The sequence below is a fragment of the Scardinius erythrophthalmus genome (genome assembly GCF_964197995.2).
Source record: "Scardinius erythrophthalmus genome assembly, chromosome: 16".
NCBI classification, from domain to species: Eukaryota; Metazoa; Chordata; class Actinopteri; order Cypriniformes; family Leuciscidae; genus Scardinius; species Scardinius erythrophthalmus.
The window spans coordinates 21,150,354-21,173,525 of NC_138236.1; the positions used below are offsets into that span (position 1 = coordinate 21,150,354).

At 36.1% G+C, this 23,172-nt stretch overlaps 4 protein-coding genes across 8 annotated transcripts; 1 reads left to right on the plus strand and 3 right to left on the minus strand.

Annotated features, from left to right (window-relative positions):
* Nucleotides 1-3,135: 3,135 nt before the first annotated feature.
* Nucleotides 3,136-9,640, minus strand: pafah1b3 (platelet-activating factor acetylhydrolase, isoform Ib, gamma subunit). 5 transcript variants are annotated; one of them, XR_014031870.1, is made up of 8 exons: nt 9,540-9,636; nt 8,888-8,971; nt 8,626-8,715; nt 7,601-7,717; nt 5,757-5,879; nt 4,623-4,783; nt 3,767-3,927; nt 3,136-3,597 (listed from the first exon to the last, which is right to left on the minus strand). XR_014031870.1 is itself a non-coding variant. In XM_081389882.1 (8 exons), the coding sequence occupies exons 2-7, from the start codon at nt 8,963-8,965 to the stop codon at nt 3,802-3,804; spliced, it is 594 nt and encodes a 197-aa protein (XP_081246008.1). In that variant the 5' UTR covers nt 8,966-8,971; nt 9,540-9,636; the 3' UTR covers nt 3,136-3,597; nt 3,767-3,801. The 5 variants fall into 5 exon arrangements, 4 of the variants coding, with proteins under 4 accessions (XP_081246008.1, XP_081246006.1, XP_081246005.1 ...); XM_081389882.1 differs by having other exon boundaries at nt 3,767-3,814; nt 4,611-4,783; XM_081389880.1 differs by having other exon boundaries at nt 3,136-3,927; nt 9,540-9,640.
* Nucleotides 9,610-13,838, plus strand: prr19 (proline rich 19). Its single transcript, XM_081389878.1, has 5 exons — nt 9,610-9,700; nt 9,796-9,889; nt 10,124-11,541; nt 12,521-12,669; nt 12,821-13,838. The coding sequence occupies exons 3-5, from the start codon at nt 10,131-10,133 to the stop codon at nt 13,355-13,357; spliced, it is 2,097 nt and encodes a 698-aa protein (XP_081246004.1). The 5' UTR covers nt 9,610-9,700; nt 9,796-9,889; nt 10,124-10,130; the 3' UTR covers nt 13,358-13,838.
* Nucleotides 13,839-14,149: 311 nt separating this feature from the next.
* tlr21 (toll-like receptor 21) lies at nt 14,150-17,163 on the minus strand (the record flags this gene model as incomplete). The annotated part of the gene is made up of 1 exon (XM_081388545.1): nt 14,150-17,163. The coding sequence occupies one exon, from the start codon at nt 17,161-17,163 to the stop codon at nt 14,200-14,202; it is 2,964 nt and encodes a 987-aa protein (XP_081244671.1). The 3' UTR covers nt 14,150-14,199.
* A 1,203-nt stretch (nt 17,164-18,366) lies between these two features.
* Nucleotides 18,367-19,332, minus strand: cnfn (cornifelin; the record flags this gene model as incomplete). The annotated part of the gene is made up of 3 exons (XM_081387838.1): nt 18,367-18,456; nt 18,658-18,794; nt 19,221-19,332. The coding sequence occupies 3 exons, from the start codon at nt 19,330-19,332 to the stop codon at nt 18,367-18,369; spliced, it is 339 nt and encodes a 112-aa protein (XP_081243964.1).
* Nucleotides 19,333-23,172: the final 3,840 nt, after the last annotated feature.

A 23,172-nucleotide genomic window follows, 5' to 3' on the forward strand; every position in this document is an offset into this window, starting at 1 on the left:
GAGGGTTGCCATTATTTTGCCGAATTTCAATGTCTCCTTTGTAATTCAAACTCTGATGAACCCTCACAGAATTTTTTCTTATTCTTACCATATCACATTTATACCTTAGTTCAGTTCAGATGAGACCTATTAAGTCCAGTGCCAAATGTTCTGCATTAGATTGTTTTGCAGGAACCCAAGTTCATATTTCACTAAACCTTTCAAAGTCTGATAACATTATGCGGTTGCAGTGATTTGCCATGGAAGAAACATGATGGATGTTCTTGTGAACAAGCACCTGGAGGTCTGGGTCACATTTGATGACCAACTCAGGACCAAAAAATAAATTCCTTAACAGCTAAATGATATCAAGCATGCACCCCATAATCAATCTTGCATTCACTCAGATTCATTAAACTGTAAAGACATGCTGGTTTGACTAAAACCATTGTATAACTGCAAAACAACATAGGGAAAAATTGTCCTTCTGAAGACACTCTCAAAAAAAAAGAAGAAATTACATCTTGCGGAGTTCTTTATTCAGAGTTTTGACTTTAACTGAGATGCTATGGCATGACCTCAGCGCTGCACGTCAAGAATATAGTTGAAATAAAACAGCTTTGTGAAGACAAATGGCACCGATTCACAGTTGCAGAAATCATGTTGCTGTGTTATCTGTTATTAAACCCATAAACATCACACAATTTCAAATCACATACTTAAATCCTCACTCTGCCCTGAATATTTAGTGACTGATAACTCTATAAAACTATAAACAGACTGTATCTATTGTTGAATACCAGAGTTATGCAGAAAACCCGTTTTCATACTTTTTCCTCTAACTTTAAATCAATGTCTTGAAGTCGGCTTTCAGAACTGAGACATAATGAAGAGAAATTAGATCTACCTGTCACATTCTGACATATAAGAAATGTTGTGCAAGACATTTGAGTTGATAAAAGAACTAAAGTAAACATGGGTTGTCTCGAAACTCGCTGATTTACAGATATCCTGCACTGTAATTCTATCTTTAACAGCCTGAATCACTCAGCTTGATATCACATGTCATCTGACACTCTTGTGTGTACACCATAACATGTTCCAGCCGAGTGCTTGTTTTCTGATGCTTATCAGATTGTAGGTGCCAAAAGGTATTTAACAGTATTTGTGCAGTGACACAATATCAAAGAGCAACTGACTTCAATTCATTCAGCTGAAGGAGACCTATCGGTCTGAGACTGACTGACTCTGAAGCATGGTTTCTGAAAGCAACATGGAAATTACTTTAATCACATGGATTAACTTCTGAATTTAAACTCATTTTGATACTTTTTTTCTGGTTATTTCAGACTGTAAAATATCATGCCCCAAAACAATTATATTTATTAAATATCAATTTTATATACACACAGACACACTACACTAGTGGCCAAAAGTGCTGTCCAGCATTGGAAAATTGACATCTTTTCCCTTTATTTAAATATTATAACAAATGTATTTAATGACTTTGTAATAATATGATTGTAGTTGTGCTTGCAGTCAATTGTTTTATTTGTAATAACCCATGCCAAATTGTGTAGACATAATTTTTGGACAGGCTTTCATACACAAAAACATGAATATGAATATGAACACATGCAATAACCAACGGAAAATTAATAACTGATTATGTTGTAGTTATGTGTTTTCCTGTGAGTGGATCCTGTTTAGTAAAATCAAACCTGTAGCTGTTCTTTGCCTTTTTTTGCCAAGTAATTTAACCAAGTTTAGTGTTTCGTTTTTCCTTCATATTTTCAAAAAATATAAACATTTTCCTCATCTTGTGATAATTTAAAAAGAAATATCCCCTTCAGATATATATATATTATATATATTACCTTAATATAATATAAACACTTCCCTTCAAAAGTTTGGGGAACGATTTTTAAAAAAGCGACGGCACATTAAATTGTTCAAAAGACATTCATAATGTTACAAAAGTTTTCTATTTCAAATAAATGTTTCTTTTCAACTATCTATTCAAAAAAGAATTCAACTTAAATATTAACTGTTTTAATATTAACACTGATAATAATAGGAAATGTTTCTTGAGCAGCAAATCAGCATATTAAAATGATTTCTGAAGGATCATGTGACACCGGAGAGTAATGATGCTGAAAATTCAGCTTTGCCATCACAGGAATAAATTACATTCATAAATACAGTGCTATGCATAAGTTTAGACACCCATACTGAAGTTGACTAAAAAGAGGAATAAAAAATCATATTTTGGAAATTGAACTTAATGCCTTAATTTAAAAAATTAGGAAAAATCCAACCTTTAAGGACACCAATTTTCTTTGTGAATGAATAATGTATCGTAAATAAATAAATGTTCTTCCTTAAAATACAGGGTGCATAAGTTTGGACACCCCTATGTTAAATTCCCATAGAGATTGGCATGGTTTTATTTCAGTTAGCCTAATAGCTAGTTTGATTTGCATTGAGAGATGATCTTATGGAAAGTACCCCATGCCAATCTCTAGGTATGGTGAAGGCTATGTGATGATGTGGGGCTATTTTAATTCCAAAGGCCAAGGGAACTTTATCAGGATGCATAGTATCCTAAAAAAAAAAAAAAAAAAAAAATACTTAAAAATAAAAATCTGCCTGCCTCTATGGGAATTTAACATAGGGGTGTCCAAACTTATGCACCCTGCATTTTAAGGAAGAACATTTATTTCTTTACGATACATTATTCATTCACAAAGAAAATTGGTGTCCTTAAAGGTTGGATTTTTCCTAATTTTTTAAATTAAGGCATTAAGTTCAATTTCCAAAAGATGATTTTTTATTCCTCTTTTTAGTCAACTTTAGCATGGGTGTCTAAACTTATGCATAGCACTGTATATTAAAATAGAAAACAGTTATTTAACATTGTAATAATATTTCACAATGTGTACTGTATTTTGATCCACTAAATACAGCCTTGGTGAGCTTACTGTACATGACTTCTTTAAAAAAAATCATACCAACCCGAAAGGTTTGAACAGTGTACTGTATATTTAAAAACTGAATATAATACACTTCTAAGAACTTGACAAATGTTTTCAAACTAAATTTGTCCTACATAACAAAAGACAGCTTAAAATAGAAATTCAAAACAACAACACATTTGAAAGGTTTTCCAGGTTTTATTCCATAATTTTGACATGATAGTTGTTTATCGCAGCACCAGACATGACATCTAACCCTCAGGCTGGAATCTCAACACAAGTCATTAGGGAGACACAATTTCTGGAATCATTAGAAGATGATAATGTTCACAAAAGCCCATCAGACAAGACAGTACGAACACAAACACCAGGACAAAGCAGCAGAACAATCATACACCTTAACATTTAAACATATTCATCAGCATTTGAAAGTGACGGTGGGCTGATTGGTTGTAACACATCCAGAAATTAAAATGAAGAAAGTGATCAGACTCTTGTCATTTCAATTCTCTGCTTATTAGAAACTGAGCCATGCAAGGACCACCCACACCCACTCCTTGTCTCTAGTTACGAGGTTGGATTTTATCCACCTTGTAAATCTTTCAGTCAGATACCCCTGGTGCCTAAAGTACACGTGATTTACCTGGAGGTGAAGGAGAGAATTCATTCCAAAAATAAGAAAAACACTGTACAAAAATAACTGAAACACTAATTCAATGTTTACCACAAAGAATTCCTGCAAAGTAAGTATCCAAAACAATAAATCTTATGGAATCATTTTAAAGGTACGTAACATTGTGTGAAGCACCTACCCTTTTTTTCTCAGAAAAGAGACTATGGGCATGTACTATGAAGGATCACTGACGGAAAACAAAACCAAATTAACCCACATTGTTCCTTTCAACAAATAAACAAGCAGTTTCCAACATCTGAAGAGCAGCAAATAGACTGCTTACGAGAAATCTGCTGTTTCCTACACAAGGATCAAAAGGAAGTCTTGGTCAATCAAACCATGATAGCAGCACGCAGCCATTATGTACACTTCAACAACCTCTACTCATCACCATTACACTGCAAAACAACAACAAGCAAAGTCTGTTTATATATGTACAGACTTCATAATGTAATGCATTTTGCGTAAAGAGAATAAATCTGACATTTTAAGGGATAGTTGACCCAAAAATGAAAGCTCTGACATTATACCTTCATGTCATAACAAAACTGTATGACTATTTATTCTCTGTGTGTGTGTGTGTGTGGGGGGGGGGTGGTATATATGTTTATAGAAATAAAAAGTCATAAGATGTTTGAAGCTACATGAGGAATGGCATGACAGTTTGCAACTATCCCTTTATGCCGTCTCTAAAGCAAAATCTATTTTTGTAGTAACAAGCATACTGACAGGAATTGGTGTGTTGTTGTGTGTGATATATTCGTTTGTGTCTTAAACAGTCATGTGTTTTTTCCTCAGGGTGTTTACATCTCAATAAGGCTCTAATTGTAGAGCATAAATGATGAGACATCCGTCATTTCACAGGAAAGGGTGTTTATGCTATATTTTGTGTTTGCGTTCATGGGGCTTGTTTATCTAAAAGGGATTTGATGCATTCATGCAAGGGCTGGCACACCCTCTGGTAGGCCTGCGGCGTGAGGTGCAGATAATCATACATGTCCTGATGTGCGATGGAACCGTCGGACTGAACGAACCCAGGGTCCATGTCCAGAAAAGAGACATGAGACAGAGACGCTACCTCAGCCTGAACTTGAGCATTCACACTCGCGTTACGCTCACGAAGAGGGTTTGGACTTTTACCTCTCGGCAGCAACCCCTAGTGGTGAGGAAAGAAAGAGAATTACCTTCCAACAGATGCAATAAGTTTGAGCCTTTTAATGAGACACCAATATCTATTGAGGATATGTCTAAAAGACAAAAAAGGAGCTTTTTGTCAATGGTCAAAATGACTGAATATGCATAACCGTTCAAAAGGTTTATGAGATATCTAACAAAATCACAGTAAAAACAGTAATATTGTGAAATATTATTACAATTTAAAATAACCATTTTCTACTTTAATATTTTATAACATGTAATTTATTCATTTGATGGCAAAGCTTAATTTTCAACATCATTACTCCAATCTACAATGTCACATAATCCTTCAGAAATCAATGGGCTGGCACTCAAAAAACATTTCTTATTATCAAAGGTGATAACTGTGCTGCTTATTTTTGTAGTAACATGATGCAAAAGAACAGCATATTTTTTAAATAGAAATCTTTTGTAACATCACAAGTCTTTACTGTCACTTTTGACCCATTTAAGGCATCCATGCTGAATAAAAGTAATAATTTCTTTAAAAAATCTATCTTACAAAGTTTTGTACAGTAGAGTACATTATAGTACCCTGGATTCACATGTTCATTTACATTTACATTTATGCATTTGGCAGACGCTTTTATCCAAAGTGACTTACACTGCATTTCAAGGTACAGATTTACATTCTTACAGTTCTTGCTTTCCCTGGGAATCAAACCCATGACCTTGGCGTTGCAAGCGCCAACGCTCTACTGTTTAAGCTACAGGAAAGCATTTATATGATTAAATTATTTGTATAATTTTTGGACAGTTCTATTTTTGTTACTTTTTTTTTTTGTCCATTTCTCTGTTAAACAAGTCATAATGGCCAAGAACATCACAATCAGCACTGATGGAAATTGACAAGACTGGTGTGATGAATTCAATTGAGGATTAAATTATTTTCAAGATGTTGTGACTGAGAGGAAGGAGCTGAGATAACTAACCAACACAAGAGTGTGAGCATGAGGCAGCTTCTGATGGATCACATTGACAATGGCCATGATGCCTCCAAGAATCTGTTCTGGAGTGTGACCATGATTATTAGTGCCCACCCACAACACCACCACCTGCAGACCAACAGAACAAATAAGACATTAGTAACTATTTCTGCTAGAAGAGGGTCTTTAAGTTTGTTTTGATAATTAACTTCAGACGTCTAAACAGTATCATCTGTGACCATTTCCTTCATGTTTCCTTAAAAATAAGGGATCCATACACAAATGATTCACTTCATAGAAAGAATACAAAGATTCCCTTTTTGCCAACAGACTCTTTTTTTTGTCGGTAGTAATCGATTGTCGAGTTCACACGCATAGGTTTAGTACCTATGATCACGCGCGTGAACTCGATAATCGATTACTATGGACTTCAACCGAAAAAAGGAAGAAAATACAGGTATGTGCGCTGGCTGAAATAACATCATTTTTATTCATATCTTTCACATATACTGCAGTCAGATTCACCCGTGATCACTCGAAAGGAATCAGTCACATTAGCTGTGCACTTGTAATGACACATCAAGGATGTTAAGAGGCTAAAAGCAGGTTTAGTACTTGCCCCATTGAAGTCAACAGGGTGCAAATTTTAAAAAGAGGATAACACGGTGTAGGCAACACCGATTTTTGTCATCGTTCTCTGTATTGACAGCACTCCAAATTTACAAAAAAATGAGCTCAGTGTTAAAATTGACCGGAGTTCTCCTTTAAAACAGGTGATTCCCAGGAGGTTTGAGATTTAGCTGTTCCATGTCAACCCACACTTCCACACGTATCAAAGTAGCCGGATCAACTTTTCTCTATTTACAGATATGACGACACACGAGCGAGTGACGCATGTACACAATTTCCTGCAAAAACCATCTCACTAGGTCTAAAATATAAACACTTAAAACAGGGTAAGACAAAAACATGTTTTGGAAGAACTGATGATGTATTGACTCATTAATTAAATTATTTGAATTAAAGGTTCCTTTAATCTAGGACTATTGCCTAGTTAGGTTGGCCATATTTAGATATTGTAATAATAGTTAAATTAGTTTTGTTCATGAATAAATCAGCCGGTTTGAATGGATCAGTGAATGAATGATTCTTTGACTCACTTATTAAGACTTGCCGCCACCTACTGGTGGTTTCAGTTTCATAGAAAAGTATCAATATTATTTAATTAATTAATTTCATATTTCTATATTTAAAATGTTACATTTTAAAACTAATTTAATAACATTCCCGCAACTGTAAATGAAGTCCAAGTACATCAAAATAATAATAGAATAATATTAATAATAAATGGTAATTTCTGTCAGTAACGCACAACATTGATTTAATTTACCAATTCCAGCATAATGCCAGCAAAGAACTAATTTAATTATTAAATTGTTTGTTTTTATATAGTTGAAACGAAAGCCATGCCAGCTATCTCTAAATTCATGGCGAGAAAGAGATTAAAAAAGAACGATTAAAAATAGATTTTTACATTTTATCTTTGATAAAAAAAATTCTAAAATCAGATCTGGTGTTATGTCATTAAGAGTCAACTGAAAAATAAAGAACTCTAACAGAGTTCAATCTATCACAGTCCATCAAAATATGCTTCAGTAATAATGGATTCTGGCACAAGGGGCATAAAACAGGATCTTCACCGATTAACAGAAACATACGAGTTAGTCTGGAGTGCCCTATTCGTACTCATTTAAATAAATATATATTAAAGTAATTTAAAGGTGTTCTACAGTATGTAACTAACATTTTTTCTGCTTGAGCACCTGCCCTACCTGTTGCAGGTCATTTACCTTTGGGCTGATGTGGTCCAGTTCTCCATTGATGAGTCTCCACAGTACATGCTGTGTAGCATCTCCACCAATCCCAAAGTTTAGTGCATGGAGAGGGGAAAACAGCTTTCGCCAAACCTGCCGACATCAAGTAATACAGAAATAACACTAGTAAAATGCTGAAAATGGCCTTTAAACAGGTAGTTGCTGTTCTCATAGCTTTAAATAATTTAATAATCCATATTGTAATAAAAGAAAAAAGAAAAAGAAAAAGTCTGCATTAGTGCTAATAAAAAATAGACTAAATGTCGTTAGGTGGAACAAACTGTAATTTGCACTACTGTCAGTTCAAAAGAAAAGAAACCTAGCATTGTGGATTTGTTGCTTTTTCTGGTAACACTTTAGTTTAGGGTCCAATTCTCGCTATTAACTAGCTGCTTCGCATCCATATTACTATGATATCTGCTGTTTATTAGTATTTATAAAGCACATATTAATGCCTTATTCTGCACGACCATATTCTACATCCCTTAATCCCACCCAATACATAAACTTAACCGTACTAACTAATAAGCAGTATCAGTGTAGTTTTATTTAATGCCATGTCAGCATCTGTGACTATCTTCATGGCAAAAACTGAATTACAAAAATACAAGAGCTACATGTATACAATAAAAATAAAAAAACAGAAAAAACACAGCATTTATTCAAGATTTTTAACATTAACATGATAAAAATTCTAAAACCTTTTTGTAGTAAATTGTTACTAAACAAATCCTTGCATAAGCTTATTTCATACAAATGTTTTCTACTTGCATTAAAAGCAGGACAGTCCAATAAAATGCTTATCTAATAAGCAGTAATTAGGGGTTTATATATTGAGGCAAAAGTCATAGTTAATGGTGAGAATTGGGCCCTAAACTAAAGTGTGAGAATTTATCCTATTGTACCGTCATTCTGTGTACCATTACACCCCTAATATTATATTTTTTCTTGTATACAAAACCTAGCACGTATTTATGCAGTCGTTGATAAGAATGCTGTACCTCAAACTCATGCAGAAGCTGGATAAGTGAATCGCCAATAAACAGAACATCCGGCTCTTTTCCTTTACTGTCCGACACAAATCGATTGTGCTGCATAGATGAGAACACATAAAAATGCCATTACGACTCTGTTTGCATATTAGAGAAGATGCTGGCTAGTGGCTAACTGTGTTTTTGGCAGATAAAACAACAGGATATATAAGCAGTCTAATAGGTACACTAAGGTTGTAATATTGTGTTGTTAATTGTACAAAAGAACCACCAATGACATCCATCGGCCATCTCCCTGTGTGTCCTGACAGGGGGTGGGTGTGGCTGCAGGGTTAGAATCTCCACTCATTACTTCCTGAGGAAAGACATGGAGGGAGATGAGTTAAATTTTTCCAGTAGCGTTAAAAATGGATCCTCTTATAAGCCCAAACAACATTTGAGATTATACAATTTTGAGCACAATATTGTGCTTTAACATGCAAAATATTAAATTAAAACAAGTTGTACTATGGTTGTCTTATGTACTTTGTACGCATCGTATCCGTATGACAAGCACAAACACGGCTAACGTTACATTTTTCACAGCTTTACTACTAGTGCTATTTTTGATGAAGTTTGCATTGCAGTAGTTAACCTCACAAAATAGTTGATGAAAAAATAGCAGCTTGTAAATAATAATTGGTTGGGCGTTTGAGTATATCACAAAGTTAACGTCTTAAAGATTATTAATGCTAGTTAAAAATGCTTTTTAACTGAGTAGCTCACATAGCTAATGTAGCACTTAGCATGCAGATGTCTCCTTTTAGAAGAACAAGACACAAAAACGCTTTAAAACAATGCGTAATATGATACATAAGTATTTGCAATACATATTAGCACTTATGTCGATTCATATTCATTTTAAGAATGGGAAATATCGTTACCAACAAATGTAACCACAGCAGAGTTCAGTGTTCAATCAGTCAGCCAGCCAGCGGTCAGCTGCCAAACCCCGGAAGCAGGAATATCGAACCAGGCATTACTGGCAGATCGCCGAGAACAGTCGACTTATAAAAAAGCACAAAACTTTATAAAAGCAAAAAAGGTAATTAAATCTCCTTCGTTTTTTAGTTTTCAGTGGTGCAAATGTATGTCAAACTTTAAAACATTACTTAATAGCAATTCTCTTGGGCGAAATAGTCTTTGTAGAGATCTGCATTTGACGGTCATCTTTCGAAGCACGTTGCCAAGCAACGAAAAGTTATAACTTAACGGCCTTTGGACTCAACTGCAGGTATACCGATTTCATGTGGTGGTTTGATATATTTATATATTATATGTCTATTTGATAATGAAGAAAGCATTTCATTCAACCGTTTGAACACAAAGAATGCTCTTTATTTGATGTATGTTGCTAAACCGGTGTGGTGAACATAACTACAATAAGCATGTGACTAGTAACTCAGATTACTTAAATTATTTAAATACATAACAGACTCATTTAATTTTAATAACGTGTGTTTTATAGTCTCAACATGAAGATGAGCCACCAATCCTGCAAAAATTTTCCACATAAACACAGCCTGCCAAAGACATCCAAGGACCACCACAGTCTCAAAACTAAGTCTTCATGTCATGCAGCCAATGCTGTCCACAACTGCAAACCAGCATGTAGCAACAGCATGAATACCGATGTGCATTGCAACGCATCACATAAAGTAAGGCGTCTTAAAACCAGGAAGGAGAGGAATCAGGTTCGAGGTCAGGAGAGAAACCGGTCTCACACATACAGTCAGCACAGTAGAAAGGAAGCCGGTGAGAAAGCACAGTGCCGCCACATCCATCCACTGTCTTGTTCAAGAAAAGAGAGCACATTCGCTAAGCCATTAATTCCCCAGAAGCCAAGCATCATAACTGAAGGACGCCTTACCTCCATCCGAGGCCTTTTCAGCCATGAGGTTAGGTCCATAGATATTGAGAGGCTGGTGAGCGACCAAATAAAGAAAGATAAGCAGAAAAAAGAGCAAAGAAAACAGTCTATGACGCACATTACATCACCGCTATCTCCCCCAGTAACGTTACCTGATTCAGACCAGGACTGCACTCTCGATGAAGTACAGGAACCACTCCAGGAACAAGAAAACAATACGACACCACATGTGAAGAGGAAGAAAAGTTTAAGAAAGGAGCTTATTGGAAAAGAAACTGGTATTCAGACTAATAGCGGAGACGCAGGGCCTATGGGATTGTCTAGAGAAGACGGGAAGTGTGACAGAAATGCCAACACCAGGAAAGAAGATACTAGTAACAAAACAAGGCAAGATAGTCCAAGTAGCCCAAGAGAAACTGAACACATGGTTTTGTCATCCTTAGAAAATGACCCGGTTCATCAGTTATGCTCTACTCCAGTTGAAAAAAATAAGAATAACTCTGATATTTCACAAACAGACACTCATGATGAAGGAAACCAAGAAAATGGTTTTATGAATATTCAGATATTTGAGAAAGCTTCTACAATGATGGGATTTCCAAACATGGAAGTGCCGCAAATGTTGGAAAATCTGCAAACTTTAACTTCTCTATCTGAGCTGGACTCTGGGGCTGGTCAATTGGCAGATAATGTCAAGCAGAGGGAGCAAATGTCAAAATCTTGTAGGGAAGCAGTGAAAAGACTGGCAACACGTTTGTGCCAGGCTTCAGAGCTCCATGTACCAAGCCATCGGCGTCCCCTGCTGGCCGAGTGTAGAGAGGTGCTAATGCAGACTTTACAAAAAAGACATGGCTTCCAGTTAGAGCACAACCTGCATAGGCTACACTCATTCTTGAATGCGAAACAAGCTTCCTCTCAGCTCAGCTCAGGGCAGAGTCATAAAGATTGTTCATCTTTTAGCCATGCAGTGGAGAACGAGGATAGGTGTTACAGCAGGAACATGGAGATTTGGAAAGGTATGTCACTTTTTTGACATTTGTGGTTCAGTGACAGGTAAGAGTGTCCAAGATAAAGAAAAGGAAAAATCTTTTAGAGATACAGTTTAAGCAAGTTCCTAGAAATGTAATCTTTGTATTTAGGTTGCTTTTCAAAAAACTTTTATTCTATTTTCAACAACATTTTAAATTTAAAGCTATGACCATTTTCAGTATGAAATAACCTAGTCTTTTTAATAAAAGGTCAAATTATTTGTGAATGTAAGATAATTATTAACCTCGAAACAGACATGATATCGTTCCTGTTTTATTTGTTTATTTTCCTGCATGCTACTGCACATTGGTTGCACAACATGAGTCTATCAAATGTTTATAATATTTCAACGGAACTGCTTTGATGCTTATTTTTTCTGAAAAAAAAAAAAAAAAAAAAAATATATATATATATATATATATATATATAAAAGAATATACCAAACTACTCGAGTTTTTTTTTAATTTATTTTTTATGGTATTAGGACAGATGTGTAACTCCGACATTTTTAACTTAATGCACCCCCAAAATAATGAATGAATAATGAATTTTAATTTAGAAAAATAAAAATATGCTTATCATTAAAGAGATTTATTCAAATCATTATGGCCCGGTTTCACAGACAGAGCTTAGATTAAGCCAGGATTAAGCTTAGTTCAATTAGGGCATTTAAGTAGCTTTTATAAATATGGCTTAGACAAAAACATTACTGGTGTGCATCTTGAGGTCAAAACAATGGCATTGACATATTTTAAGATATGTCAGTGCAAGTATCTTTCAGTTAAAACAGTTAAAACAGTTAAGCCTTGTCTGTGTTATACCGGGGGTATATTAATTGCATTTTTATATCCTGTATAAAAAAAAAAAAAAAAAAAAAAAAAACGAGTGTCATGTCATTAACCCTTGTCTCATGATATAATATTTGTGTACATGATAGAAGTTTGAAATGACCTCTCTGCTTCCTAGACAGTGCCATGCAGCACGATTACTTAGCAGAGGAAGTTAGGCTGGACTTGGACAGAGGAGCTTCCACCAAGAAACGAAGGATACAAGAGTGGAACACCTCTTCCCCTCCATTCTCTCTACAAGAACCACAACAATCACACACAGACATGGTGAGTCAGTGAAATCAGATACAACGTTTAATGTCTCTCAACAAAAAAGTAAAGAATTAAGTCCAAATAATACTAAAGTTGTCGTAAACTGTACTATTACAGAGGAAAGATATATTTAGGCTATTTTTGGCATCTGAATTCGATTTGTCAGTTTTTGCAGTTTGACCAGTGGAGGGCAGCTGAATTGTCTCAGGATTGCTTCAGAGCTCAGCATCATCCCAGCAGACACCTCCTTAACCAGAGCCAGACCTTTACCCAGCATGCCGTCCCTATACTCAGAGCCCCCACCTGGCTTGATCATCCTGTGAACTCCGACTCCCAGCAGCAGTCAACGAGCACAGGGGAGAGTTCGAAAAGTGTTCATTTAGATCTCTCCAGAATCTCTCATCAGTGTACAGAAGAAACAGATCTTAATTTTAATTCATATCTCTTACATGAGAGCAGAAAACTAAAACCACAAGAACCATCCTTTGAGGGATCCAGATGGTCCGTTCTGCAGCAAGTTCAGGATGAAAGAGAAAGAAGGGCTCCCTTTTCATTCTCAGCGTCCTATCTCTCAGAGGGCTTTCAGTATGAGCCCTTTTTCCGCTGTCCACATCCATCTAACACACAGCGCAGGTCAGACTGGCTTGGTATGACTCAATATCCCAGATCAAACACACCATTTTACCCTCCCCTTTACCTATAGCAAAGGCTGTTGTTTGCCATGGTTAATCTCATCGAATCATCATAGGTGATGATATGGTCCAACTATGCATCTTCTTACTGTCTTTAGATGAGTAAAACATTTTTTCTTTGCATTACAGATTTACCTTTTTATATTTACAAAAATTTAAAGACCATCACCTCTACATGTGATTTGAATTTGAGAGTTCAGAGTACTTACATTATGATTTCTCTAATATATTCGTTTATAACTGGTAACACTGGTAGTAAAAGTGAAACACTTTTTAAGATCAAATCACTTTTTTGGTGTACAAATATCAAAACCACTGCTTATTAAGTTTATTTTATTTTATTTTATTTATTAATCTAGTCAAATTTCTTCTTTAAATTTTCTTTTATTCTATATAACTTGAGTGGACTCTGAGTGGAATAAGTTCAGTATACTGTAAAAATAAGATGCATGTGATTTTGTTATATCCTTTTAATAAAGCAATACAAAATTGACATTTTTCTATCAAACTGATTTCACAATTTCAGTTGTGCAATTTCTGCTAAAATATCTTGTAGTAAACTAAAATATAAGAATTCAATTTAATACTCTCTTGTAAAGTAAGTAGATCACAGTTATTTTACCTGTTGAATTTCTATTTATTTAATTATATTATTTTATAAATTTTCATTACATTTTCACCACAAAAGCCAAATAAAAATTAAAAATACCTTCCAGTATTCCCAGTTTGTATCTTTTCCAATATTTATTCATTTTTTTACATATTGCAATATATGCGGCCTGCAGAATTTATAGCCTTTTATTCAAGTAAATTAAATTAAACTTAAACTGTAAATTTGGTTTTATACGTGTAGTCAGGGCATCAGGTAATATACTTCCTCATCAATTGGTGTCTGATTCACAAAATATTCGGTTTCCTCCATGTCCTTCTCTTGTCTCTTCTGATAATTCTCTTCCTTTATCTTCTGTTCCTCTTGGCTTTCAGTGTTGCTGCTCCTTAGTGCTCTCTTTAACTGATTCCAGAACAGTTCTTTTGCACTGCTTGGATCAGAACAATTTAACCCAGGCCATTGCAAATAGGTCTTTTTGAGCATGACCTTTCTCATACGGTGATAAGTGGACAGTTGCCGCTTTGGTATAGGCTCCAGAAAGACCAGCAAAAGCACATCCTGCATTTCTTGAAAGAGACGATAGCTGGCCAGCTGGATCTCCAGTGAGCACCATTCACTGCGAAGGAAGCTCTGACTGACCACACAGATCGTTTTGCGACTTCCATATACAGCAGCCACAATGTTGTCGACAATATCGCGGCCCAGTTCGAAATCTCTGTGGTGGAGGCAGAGCCGAAATGAAGAACCCTCGAGATTCGGCAGCAACTGTTCCATTACCCATTCTTCATCTGCTGAGTTGTATGAAACAAAGGCATCATACTTGTATTTCTCTTCCTGGTCCCTTAAGCGACGCCACTGTTCTCCAAACCATGATCGAAACACATAGTAGCCGTACTTAAACTTCCAATAAAGTCTGACATAGAGAAATGGTATTAAGGTTAATAATATTGTGAATGTAAAAGTTAAGGAAAAGAGGTAGAGTTCTATGTCCAAATAACAAACATTAGTATCAAAGTTGTGAAAATATGAGCCTGGATGGTCTTGGCATGTAATATTGTAAAGATATGGAAATTGGAGTCTCTTATTGCTTAAAGTCCAGTTCTGTAGATCACTATTCTGACAGCCACAACTGAGAGGACAACTGCGCATGTCAATGTATGTTAGATTGGTCAGATTGTCCAGTAAACTGATGTCCAAAGACATCATGGCATTGCGATTCAGATGTAGTGTCTTTAGTCCTGTCAAATTTCCAAAGACCTCTTTTGAAAAAGATTTAATCCCCATGTTCTCAACAAATAACATCTTCAATTTTCTAAGGTTTTTGAAAATACCAGGTTTGAGTTGGGCGATCCCGACACATGAGTCAACTAGAGTTAAAAACTCCAAGTTTTTCAGGTCATCAAATGTTTCATCACCAAATCCAATGATATGGTTGTTGGTGAGGTAAAGACTTTTTAGAGAAGTTAGACCCCGGAAAAACGCACGCGGCAACAAGTATATGCCATTTGGTTTCTGCGCATCAAGTTTCAGGTCGAGAAGCCTCGACATATTAATAAACGGCGAGTATGTATGCTCTTTCAAATACCGAATGTGGTTATCCTGTAAATCCAGCACCTGCAGGGTGGCATGAAGTTTCCCAAAGAGACGGCTGTCGATCATATTCAGACGATTTCTATCTAAATACAAATTGGCCAAGCTATGCAGCCCATCAAATGCATGTGGCTTCAGCTGAGTGATCTTGTTCCCGCCTAAATCTAAAATACTTAGATTTGACAGAGAATGAAAAGTATAGTTGAAAATTACAGCTATTTGGTTGTTGCGCAGGTTGAGAGTCTTCAGGCTGGTAAGATCTTCAAAGCTGTCGTTGTAGATATCGGTCAAAAGGTTGTTGTCCAGGCGAAGTGTAACAAGATCTTTGAGTCCACTTAAGGCTTTATGATCCATATAAGCAATTATGTTTATATTTAGCTCGAGGTTTGTTAATTTTGGTGTATTACTGAAGGCAAAACCACTGACCTGTAGAATACGATTGTATCGATAGCTCAGGTTTCTCAGGCTGTAGAGCTTTTCCGTTTTGTTGCAGGACATTAGTTTGGTCAGATGGTTATGTTCCAATTTGAGACTTTCCAGTTGGTTCTGACCATGCAGAAACTGCAAGCAACCCGTTTGTTTCATTTCGTTCCGTGAGAGGTCCATTACACCTGTGATATTGGGGCAATGATAAAATGTGTTGTTTTTTAAAGTTCTTATGGAATTGCCCTCGAGAAACATTTTAGGTATGTGTTGCTTTTTATGGTGGTGATCTTGCAGATGAAAACACAGCGAAGACAGCGCACGAGAGTCCTTCAGTTTCAAACCAGAGAAGTCGATGCTCCATGGTCGTACATTGGTACAAGTAAGAAGCTTGGTAACAGAGACGTTGGTAAAGCGCAAGCGCAGGTACGTTATATTCTCCAGATTCAGGCCCTGAAAAGCCTCGAATGATAACCTTTTGTTGTCTGAGAAATCTAGCACTTTCACATACATTAGGAAAGACTTGTCACATCCCAGTTTGTATAGATTATTATCACTTAGGTAGAGTATGGCAAGCGACTCTGGCAGACGGTGGGAGTGATGCAGGGTGGTAAGCTTGTTAAAAGAAAGGTCCAGCTTTATCAAGCTGGACAGGTTTGTTATGCATTCAACCAAAGCGGAAAAGTTTTTCAGGTTATTCCGGCGTAGGTCAAGAATCTGAAGGTTTGTCAATTTGGAAAACAGGAACATATCAGTATTATTGAGTTTGTTGTTTCCCAGGAGCAGCTGTGTGAGGTTATGGAGGTCACTGAAGACATCACGGTGGAGAGATGATATGCTATTGCAGGACAGATTTAAAATCTGAAGTTGATGCAGATTATTAAAAGCATCTTTGTGGATTTTAACAATATGGTTAACGTCCAGTACCAGAGAATTAAGATTGGACAGACGATCGAAGCTTCGGTCTTTAACAGATGTAATGTTACTGAGAGAAACTGTAAGGTTTGTTGCTGTGGTAAATACATCTTGCACAATTGTAGTTATGTCTGGTTCGTGACATTTAATACATCTGAAGGTTGTATGGTTAGAATCTGGGATCTCTATGCAACTCCTGAAACTGTAGCTGAAGACAAGTTTAAGGAGGCAGATAAATACCGCCTTTAGGATCAGTTCGCGGCATGCAGAATCTGCCATATTTTTCAATTCCACTTTTTAATAACTGCCTTCATCAAAGACCAACACTACGATGTTCTTCACTCAGTATGAGCAGCACCTAATCCAATATTCAGAGTTTATCACAGCCAGCTGCTAGAAAAAAAGAGGGGAAGATTATAATCTGTTTGAAAATTAATCTGAAACGGACAAATTGTTACATATTGATCCATAATGCCTCTTGTCAAATTGACTTTTTTTATTTTTTTATGTATTAAATACAACAGAAACAGACTATGGATGTTTTATGTATTTATTTTATTTATTTTCAGATTAATATAATGACTTCAAATGTGATGGAAGTAATGTATATGAATACAGGCAGTAAAAAGGTAGATACAAAAACATTACTCCTATTATATTCCACCTAAACAAACTTCTCTAATGTACTCTTACATAATCCACCTCGGGTGACAATTTCCCACTTCTCAGACTCGTTTTTACATCAACTTCCTTAAAATCGTAAATAATAAAACAATAATGGATTGAAGCAACAAAACATGTTAAATAAAATGTCTTTGGAAGTTTATGTAAATGCATTACACTTTCTTTACAAGTTCTCTTTTTTTCACATGCAACCATTTGCTCACGATACTGATGTTAACATACATACAAAGGCATAAATCTTGTCATGGTGAACAAAGTAGATAAAGAGCTTTGTAACATTATGTGAACAAATTGTTCACTATAGTGTTAACAGTACAAATACAGAAAAAAAATCTCTGGCTCACTATTTCGAAAACCATCAGCGAGCAAAAATAACCCAAGATCTCATATCTTTCATTAATGCATTTCATCATGCTGGCTATTAGTCATTTGAATATTCTCTAAATAAAAACAGAAATGTAGTTCAGTACCTTACCTTCATTAAATTGTTCCCGATAATTTTGCAAAACTATCATAGACGTTCTCTCTTTTAAACAGGAATAGAAAGAGGAACCATAAAAGTTTCGAGGCCGAGCAAAGAAGACCAGACAATGGGACACAATGCCTGATCCAATTACTTTATGTAAACAAATATAATAATTTAATTAAAGATTGATTTGTAATGTAAACTCACATGTACAGGTCATTTAAATCAGGATATAGTTTGGAATATATATTTAAAAAAAACAATAATAAGAAAAAATCCAGCCATCTAGGCATTTTTAAATAGGCAATTCTCTTCCCTTCATTTTCTTTAAATTAACCTCTCGCCTTCTGTTCTCGAGCCATCTGACAGAGTCCACAGAAAGGACAGCAGGTCATAATCACCCAGTCATCACAGACAGAGCCCTAAAAGACAAAAGGCACTTACTGCAATGCTATTCTTTGACACCAATGTTATTGATGTTATGTTATTGATATTGTTATTGTTATTGATGTCAATGTTATTGATGTTATGTTATTGATGATAGATTTCAGCAGGAATTTCAAGACCACATCAACATCAGAAAAAAAAAAAATCAATACTGAAAATATTTTTGCATGGCCTACATTAATACGATATTTATCACGGATGCTGGTTCTCAATGCAATCATAGCTCCAGGTAGGAAGGGCAAACAGCAGCTGTCGCCATTATCCTGTGCCACCTTACAACCCAAGATGCAAGGAATAAATGCCCCACACAGACCTGAGGAGCAAACCAGTGTCAGAATTCACACTGCAATATGAGGCTTTTGAGCCACTTACTCATCAAATTATTTGAAGAGATAGTTCATTCGGATTTACTCATCCTCTATTTAAATAAATCTTCTATTTCTTACTTTTGCAGGACACGAAAGAAGATATTTTGAAAAATGTTTTCAGTAGGGTCCAAAACAACTGACTTACAGTATATGGACAAAAACATTCTTCAAAGAAAGAAAGTCATATACAGTTTTGAAATGACACGAGTGAATAATTTATTTTCGGTGAAGAATTTTTTATTTTTAGGGAAGCTATTCCTTTAACAACTTACCCAATTTATAATCTCTATTACCATTACATAAGCAAAACAGATTTACATGAATAAAAAAATATTAATGTCAATATCTCTCACGCACACATATACACTCACAAATGCCGCAGTCCTCACAACAGTCACAGACATCAGAGCTCCAGTGTGAAACAGTGTTGCTGATCACAGTCATCTGTGGCTGGGAAGTCATTGCTTCTGTTTGATATGACATCACTGACACACAGCAAATTATATAATTAAATAAAATTAGCAGTTTACAGTAAATACTGTAAAGTTGTGTTGTTGCTATAAGTACATGCATTTTTATTTGATGGCTATTATAGCAAAGATTGAAGTATGAATTGGGACATAACATGTAATGTCATTTCTAAGCCAGATGGAATGTTTAAAATGTTACCCTCTCTCTCTCACCTGTTTGCTTGGAGAGGCTTCCTGGTACTGTACGTGTCTCTCTTCCTCAGGGAATGATGTTCAATTTCTGATAGTTTCACAGTGAAGTTGGAAATCACCTCAGCATGACGTAGGGGAGGAGAAAATGTGGTTACCATGTGAGTGGTTTATGTGACCTGTAAACTAAAGGGTGAAGTGTTTGATTTGGGGGCGAGGAGTTTTACACTATTTCAGTTCTCCACACCCTTCCATCAACACAGGATATCTTATCTACAAGCTATAAAACATTTAGATGAGAACCTTGTGTTTTTTACCTCTTGAATATGTACATTGGCCCTTTTGACAAATAAGTAATTGCCTTCAGAAAATCAGGAGCTCGGACTTCCATTTTTAACACTCCTACGGTATATAACATCAGAAACACTAATGGCGTTCATATAAGCTGTGAATTCTCTGCATACCTGAGCCATTAGAGAGAATAATTCCATTGCCAATTGGTAGTTTTCTACAATCTGTTCGGGTTACTGGGAATTCGGGTGAGCAAGTCCACAACTTTTTCAGCACCCTTGGTTCTGGAAGTATTTTTTTCATCAATTTTTCCATTGGGGATTTTCAAAAGAGTTATAGGCCATAACCCAAACCGTGTGAATCACAAAATTATAAACTTTGATTTGAAGCAACAACAAAAAAACAAAGGTACAAGTAAACAGACATTTAAGTTAAAGAACTACAATTCTATTAGCATTCTTTTACAACCCCATTTCCAGAAAAGTTGGGATATTTTGTGAAATGCAATAAAATCAAGAACCTGTGATTTGTTAATTCTCTTGAACCTTTATTTAACTGACAAATGTACAAAGAAAATATTTACAATGTTTTCACTGACCAACTTAATTTTATTTTTAGGTACAGTATAAACAAGTTTTGATTTTGATGGCTGCTACACACAAAAAGTTAGGACAGAGGCATGTTTACCACTGTGTCACATCACCTTTCCTCTTAATTACACTTTTTAATCATTTGGGAATTGAGGATACTAAATGTTTAAGTTTTGTATGTGGAATATTTGCCGAATTTCACCTGATATAAGACATCTACTCAGTCTGTGGTCATCGTTGTCCGATTCTCCTTTTCATGATGGGCCACACATTTTCAATAAGTGACAGATATGGACTGAGGGCAGTCAGGCACATCCCTTCTATGGTGCAGAGTGTCTAGAAACCACTCTGTTTTAGCATGTGCAAATGTCATCTTGATGGTAGTTTATGTCTCTGTGCAATCCAAATATATGCCTCCATGCCAGTGGCACCTTCACACAAATGCAAGTCACCCATGCCGTTGGCACTGATGCACCTCCATACCATGATATTTGCTTTTGCCTGTCGCTGAAGAATGTCTAGTTGGTCCTTTTCATCTTTGGGACTGAGAACTCAATGTAAATTTTTCCATAAACAAGCTGAAACATGGACTTATCTGACCACATAACACATTTCCACTGTCTTCTGAGATGAGCTCGGGCCCAGAGAACTCGCCGGCATCTCCGCGTAGGACTGATGTACAGCTTTCTCCTTGCGTAATAGAGATTCAAGTGACATTTCTTGATGCAACGTCACACTGTGTTCAGTGATTTTTTTTTCCAAAGTACTCCTGAGTACATGTGGCTGTATTTAACAGAGTAGCATGATGGCTTCTCATGCAATACCATCTAAGGGCTCAAAGGTCACGTACATTTTTACAGAGGTCTCCTGCCTTGCCCTACACACACACTGAGATTTCTCTGTATGGTATGGTAGATGGTGAAAGACATAAATTCTTTGAAATCTTGCATTTAGAAATGTGATTTTTGAATTGTTTAACAGTTCTTTCATGATATTTGGCACAAAGTGGTGAGCCATGACCCACTTACAAAGACTGAACCTCTTTTACACCCAAACACGGTACCCTCTATTACCAATTCACCTATTGTGGACGGTTTAAAAATAGTTGGATAATCTTTTCACTTTTATTTTGCCTCTGTCACAACTCTTTTGTAGTGTGTTGCAGCCATCAATATCAAAATTTGTTGAACATTGGAAAACTTTTCTTTGTACTTTTTTCAGTTAAAAAAAGGTTAAAGAGAATTAACAAATCACAGACTGTGAATTTTATTGCATCTTACAAAACGTTCCAACTTTTCTGGAAATGGGGTTGTAAATAAGTAATTACTCAAGGCCTGTTAAAAAATGCTATGTTGTATAGTATGAATGTGTGTAGTTTGAATAGAAATATTGCATTTGTCAGGCTCTCATTGTCATCTGACCAGACAGTGTCAGTTTTGTAATTTCACATTCACAAATCCTCTCCTGTGGTCTCATGGGTTTGTAAAGTGTTCATCAGATGAGAGGCAGTATTAACATTAAGTGGCATGGCATCTTACGCACAGAAGCCGTTGACACATGCCGCTATAGCCGATCCGGTTGTCATTGGCAGGTGTCACTAAAACTTGTGACATGCCACTCAAATGTATATTATAGTGCCACAAACTGACTACATGTTTGAAAAATATTACCAGTTTGTAAATACATTTAATTGATTTTTATTTTAATTACACAAAATTAGTCTATTTATTTAGGATAGCTGCTCAATTCATCTGTCAGTCACCATGCACAACATGTTCTTCAACATTGTCAGTGGCACGTCACAAGTTTTAGTGGCACATGCAAGTGAAAACCAGATGTGCCACAGTGACATGTGCCAATGGCTTCTAATGCCATGCCACTTAATGTTAATACCGCTACTCGAGAGGATGTGCACCTCAGAATCTCTCTAAAGCGAGTCATTATTTGGTACAAGACCTTCGTCAACTCCTGTCTGCGAAGAATCCTCCAGATCCGCTGGCTAAACACCATCAGCAACCAGGACCTTTGGTAGAGAACCAATCAGCTTCCTGCAGAAGATGAGATCCTGAAACAACGCTGGAGATGGATTGGTCACACGCTCCACAAGCCAGCTTCCAACATCACCAGGCAAGCGCTCACTTGGAATCCCCAAGGCAAAAGGAAAAGAGGAAGGCCAAGAAATACATGGCACCGAGATCTGGCAGCTGATACCAAAGAACTTGGATACACCTGGAGAGAAAAGCCCAAGACAGGGATGCCTGGAGAGCTCTTGTCAGCAGCCTATGCCCCAGGAGGGGTAGCAGGCATAAGTATTTGGTACAAAATAAAAGCATTTCAAAACAAACTTCCTGGTTAAACATTGAAGCACACTATAGTGTGATAGGGTCACTTTTTTACACTGATGCTGAATTCTGACCAGAACTTGCATACAGTCTTTGATAGCAAAACTAATAGTATGCTAGTACACAGCTCTGAAAACTGTACTGACTTACTGTAGGCAGATATCGAGTGCAAAAAAATAAAATAAAATGCAATTGATGCCAAACTAATCAAATTAATAAAAGTAAACCATAACTGTATATTTCTTGTGTTTTTCTCCAACAAAACAATTTGTGAAAAATCCCCCACATCTTTGACATACATTATCAGGCCACATGTAAACAAAAGTTGCAAACATACCATAAAATAAATCAGAGAAAAAGGTCACTTTTAAATCTATACCTGCCATTGTCACGATTCACACAGAGAACAGACGAGATGGTAAGTTTAATGTTTATTTAGCA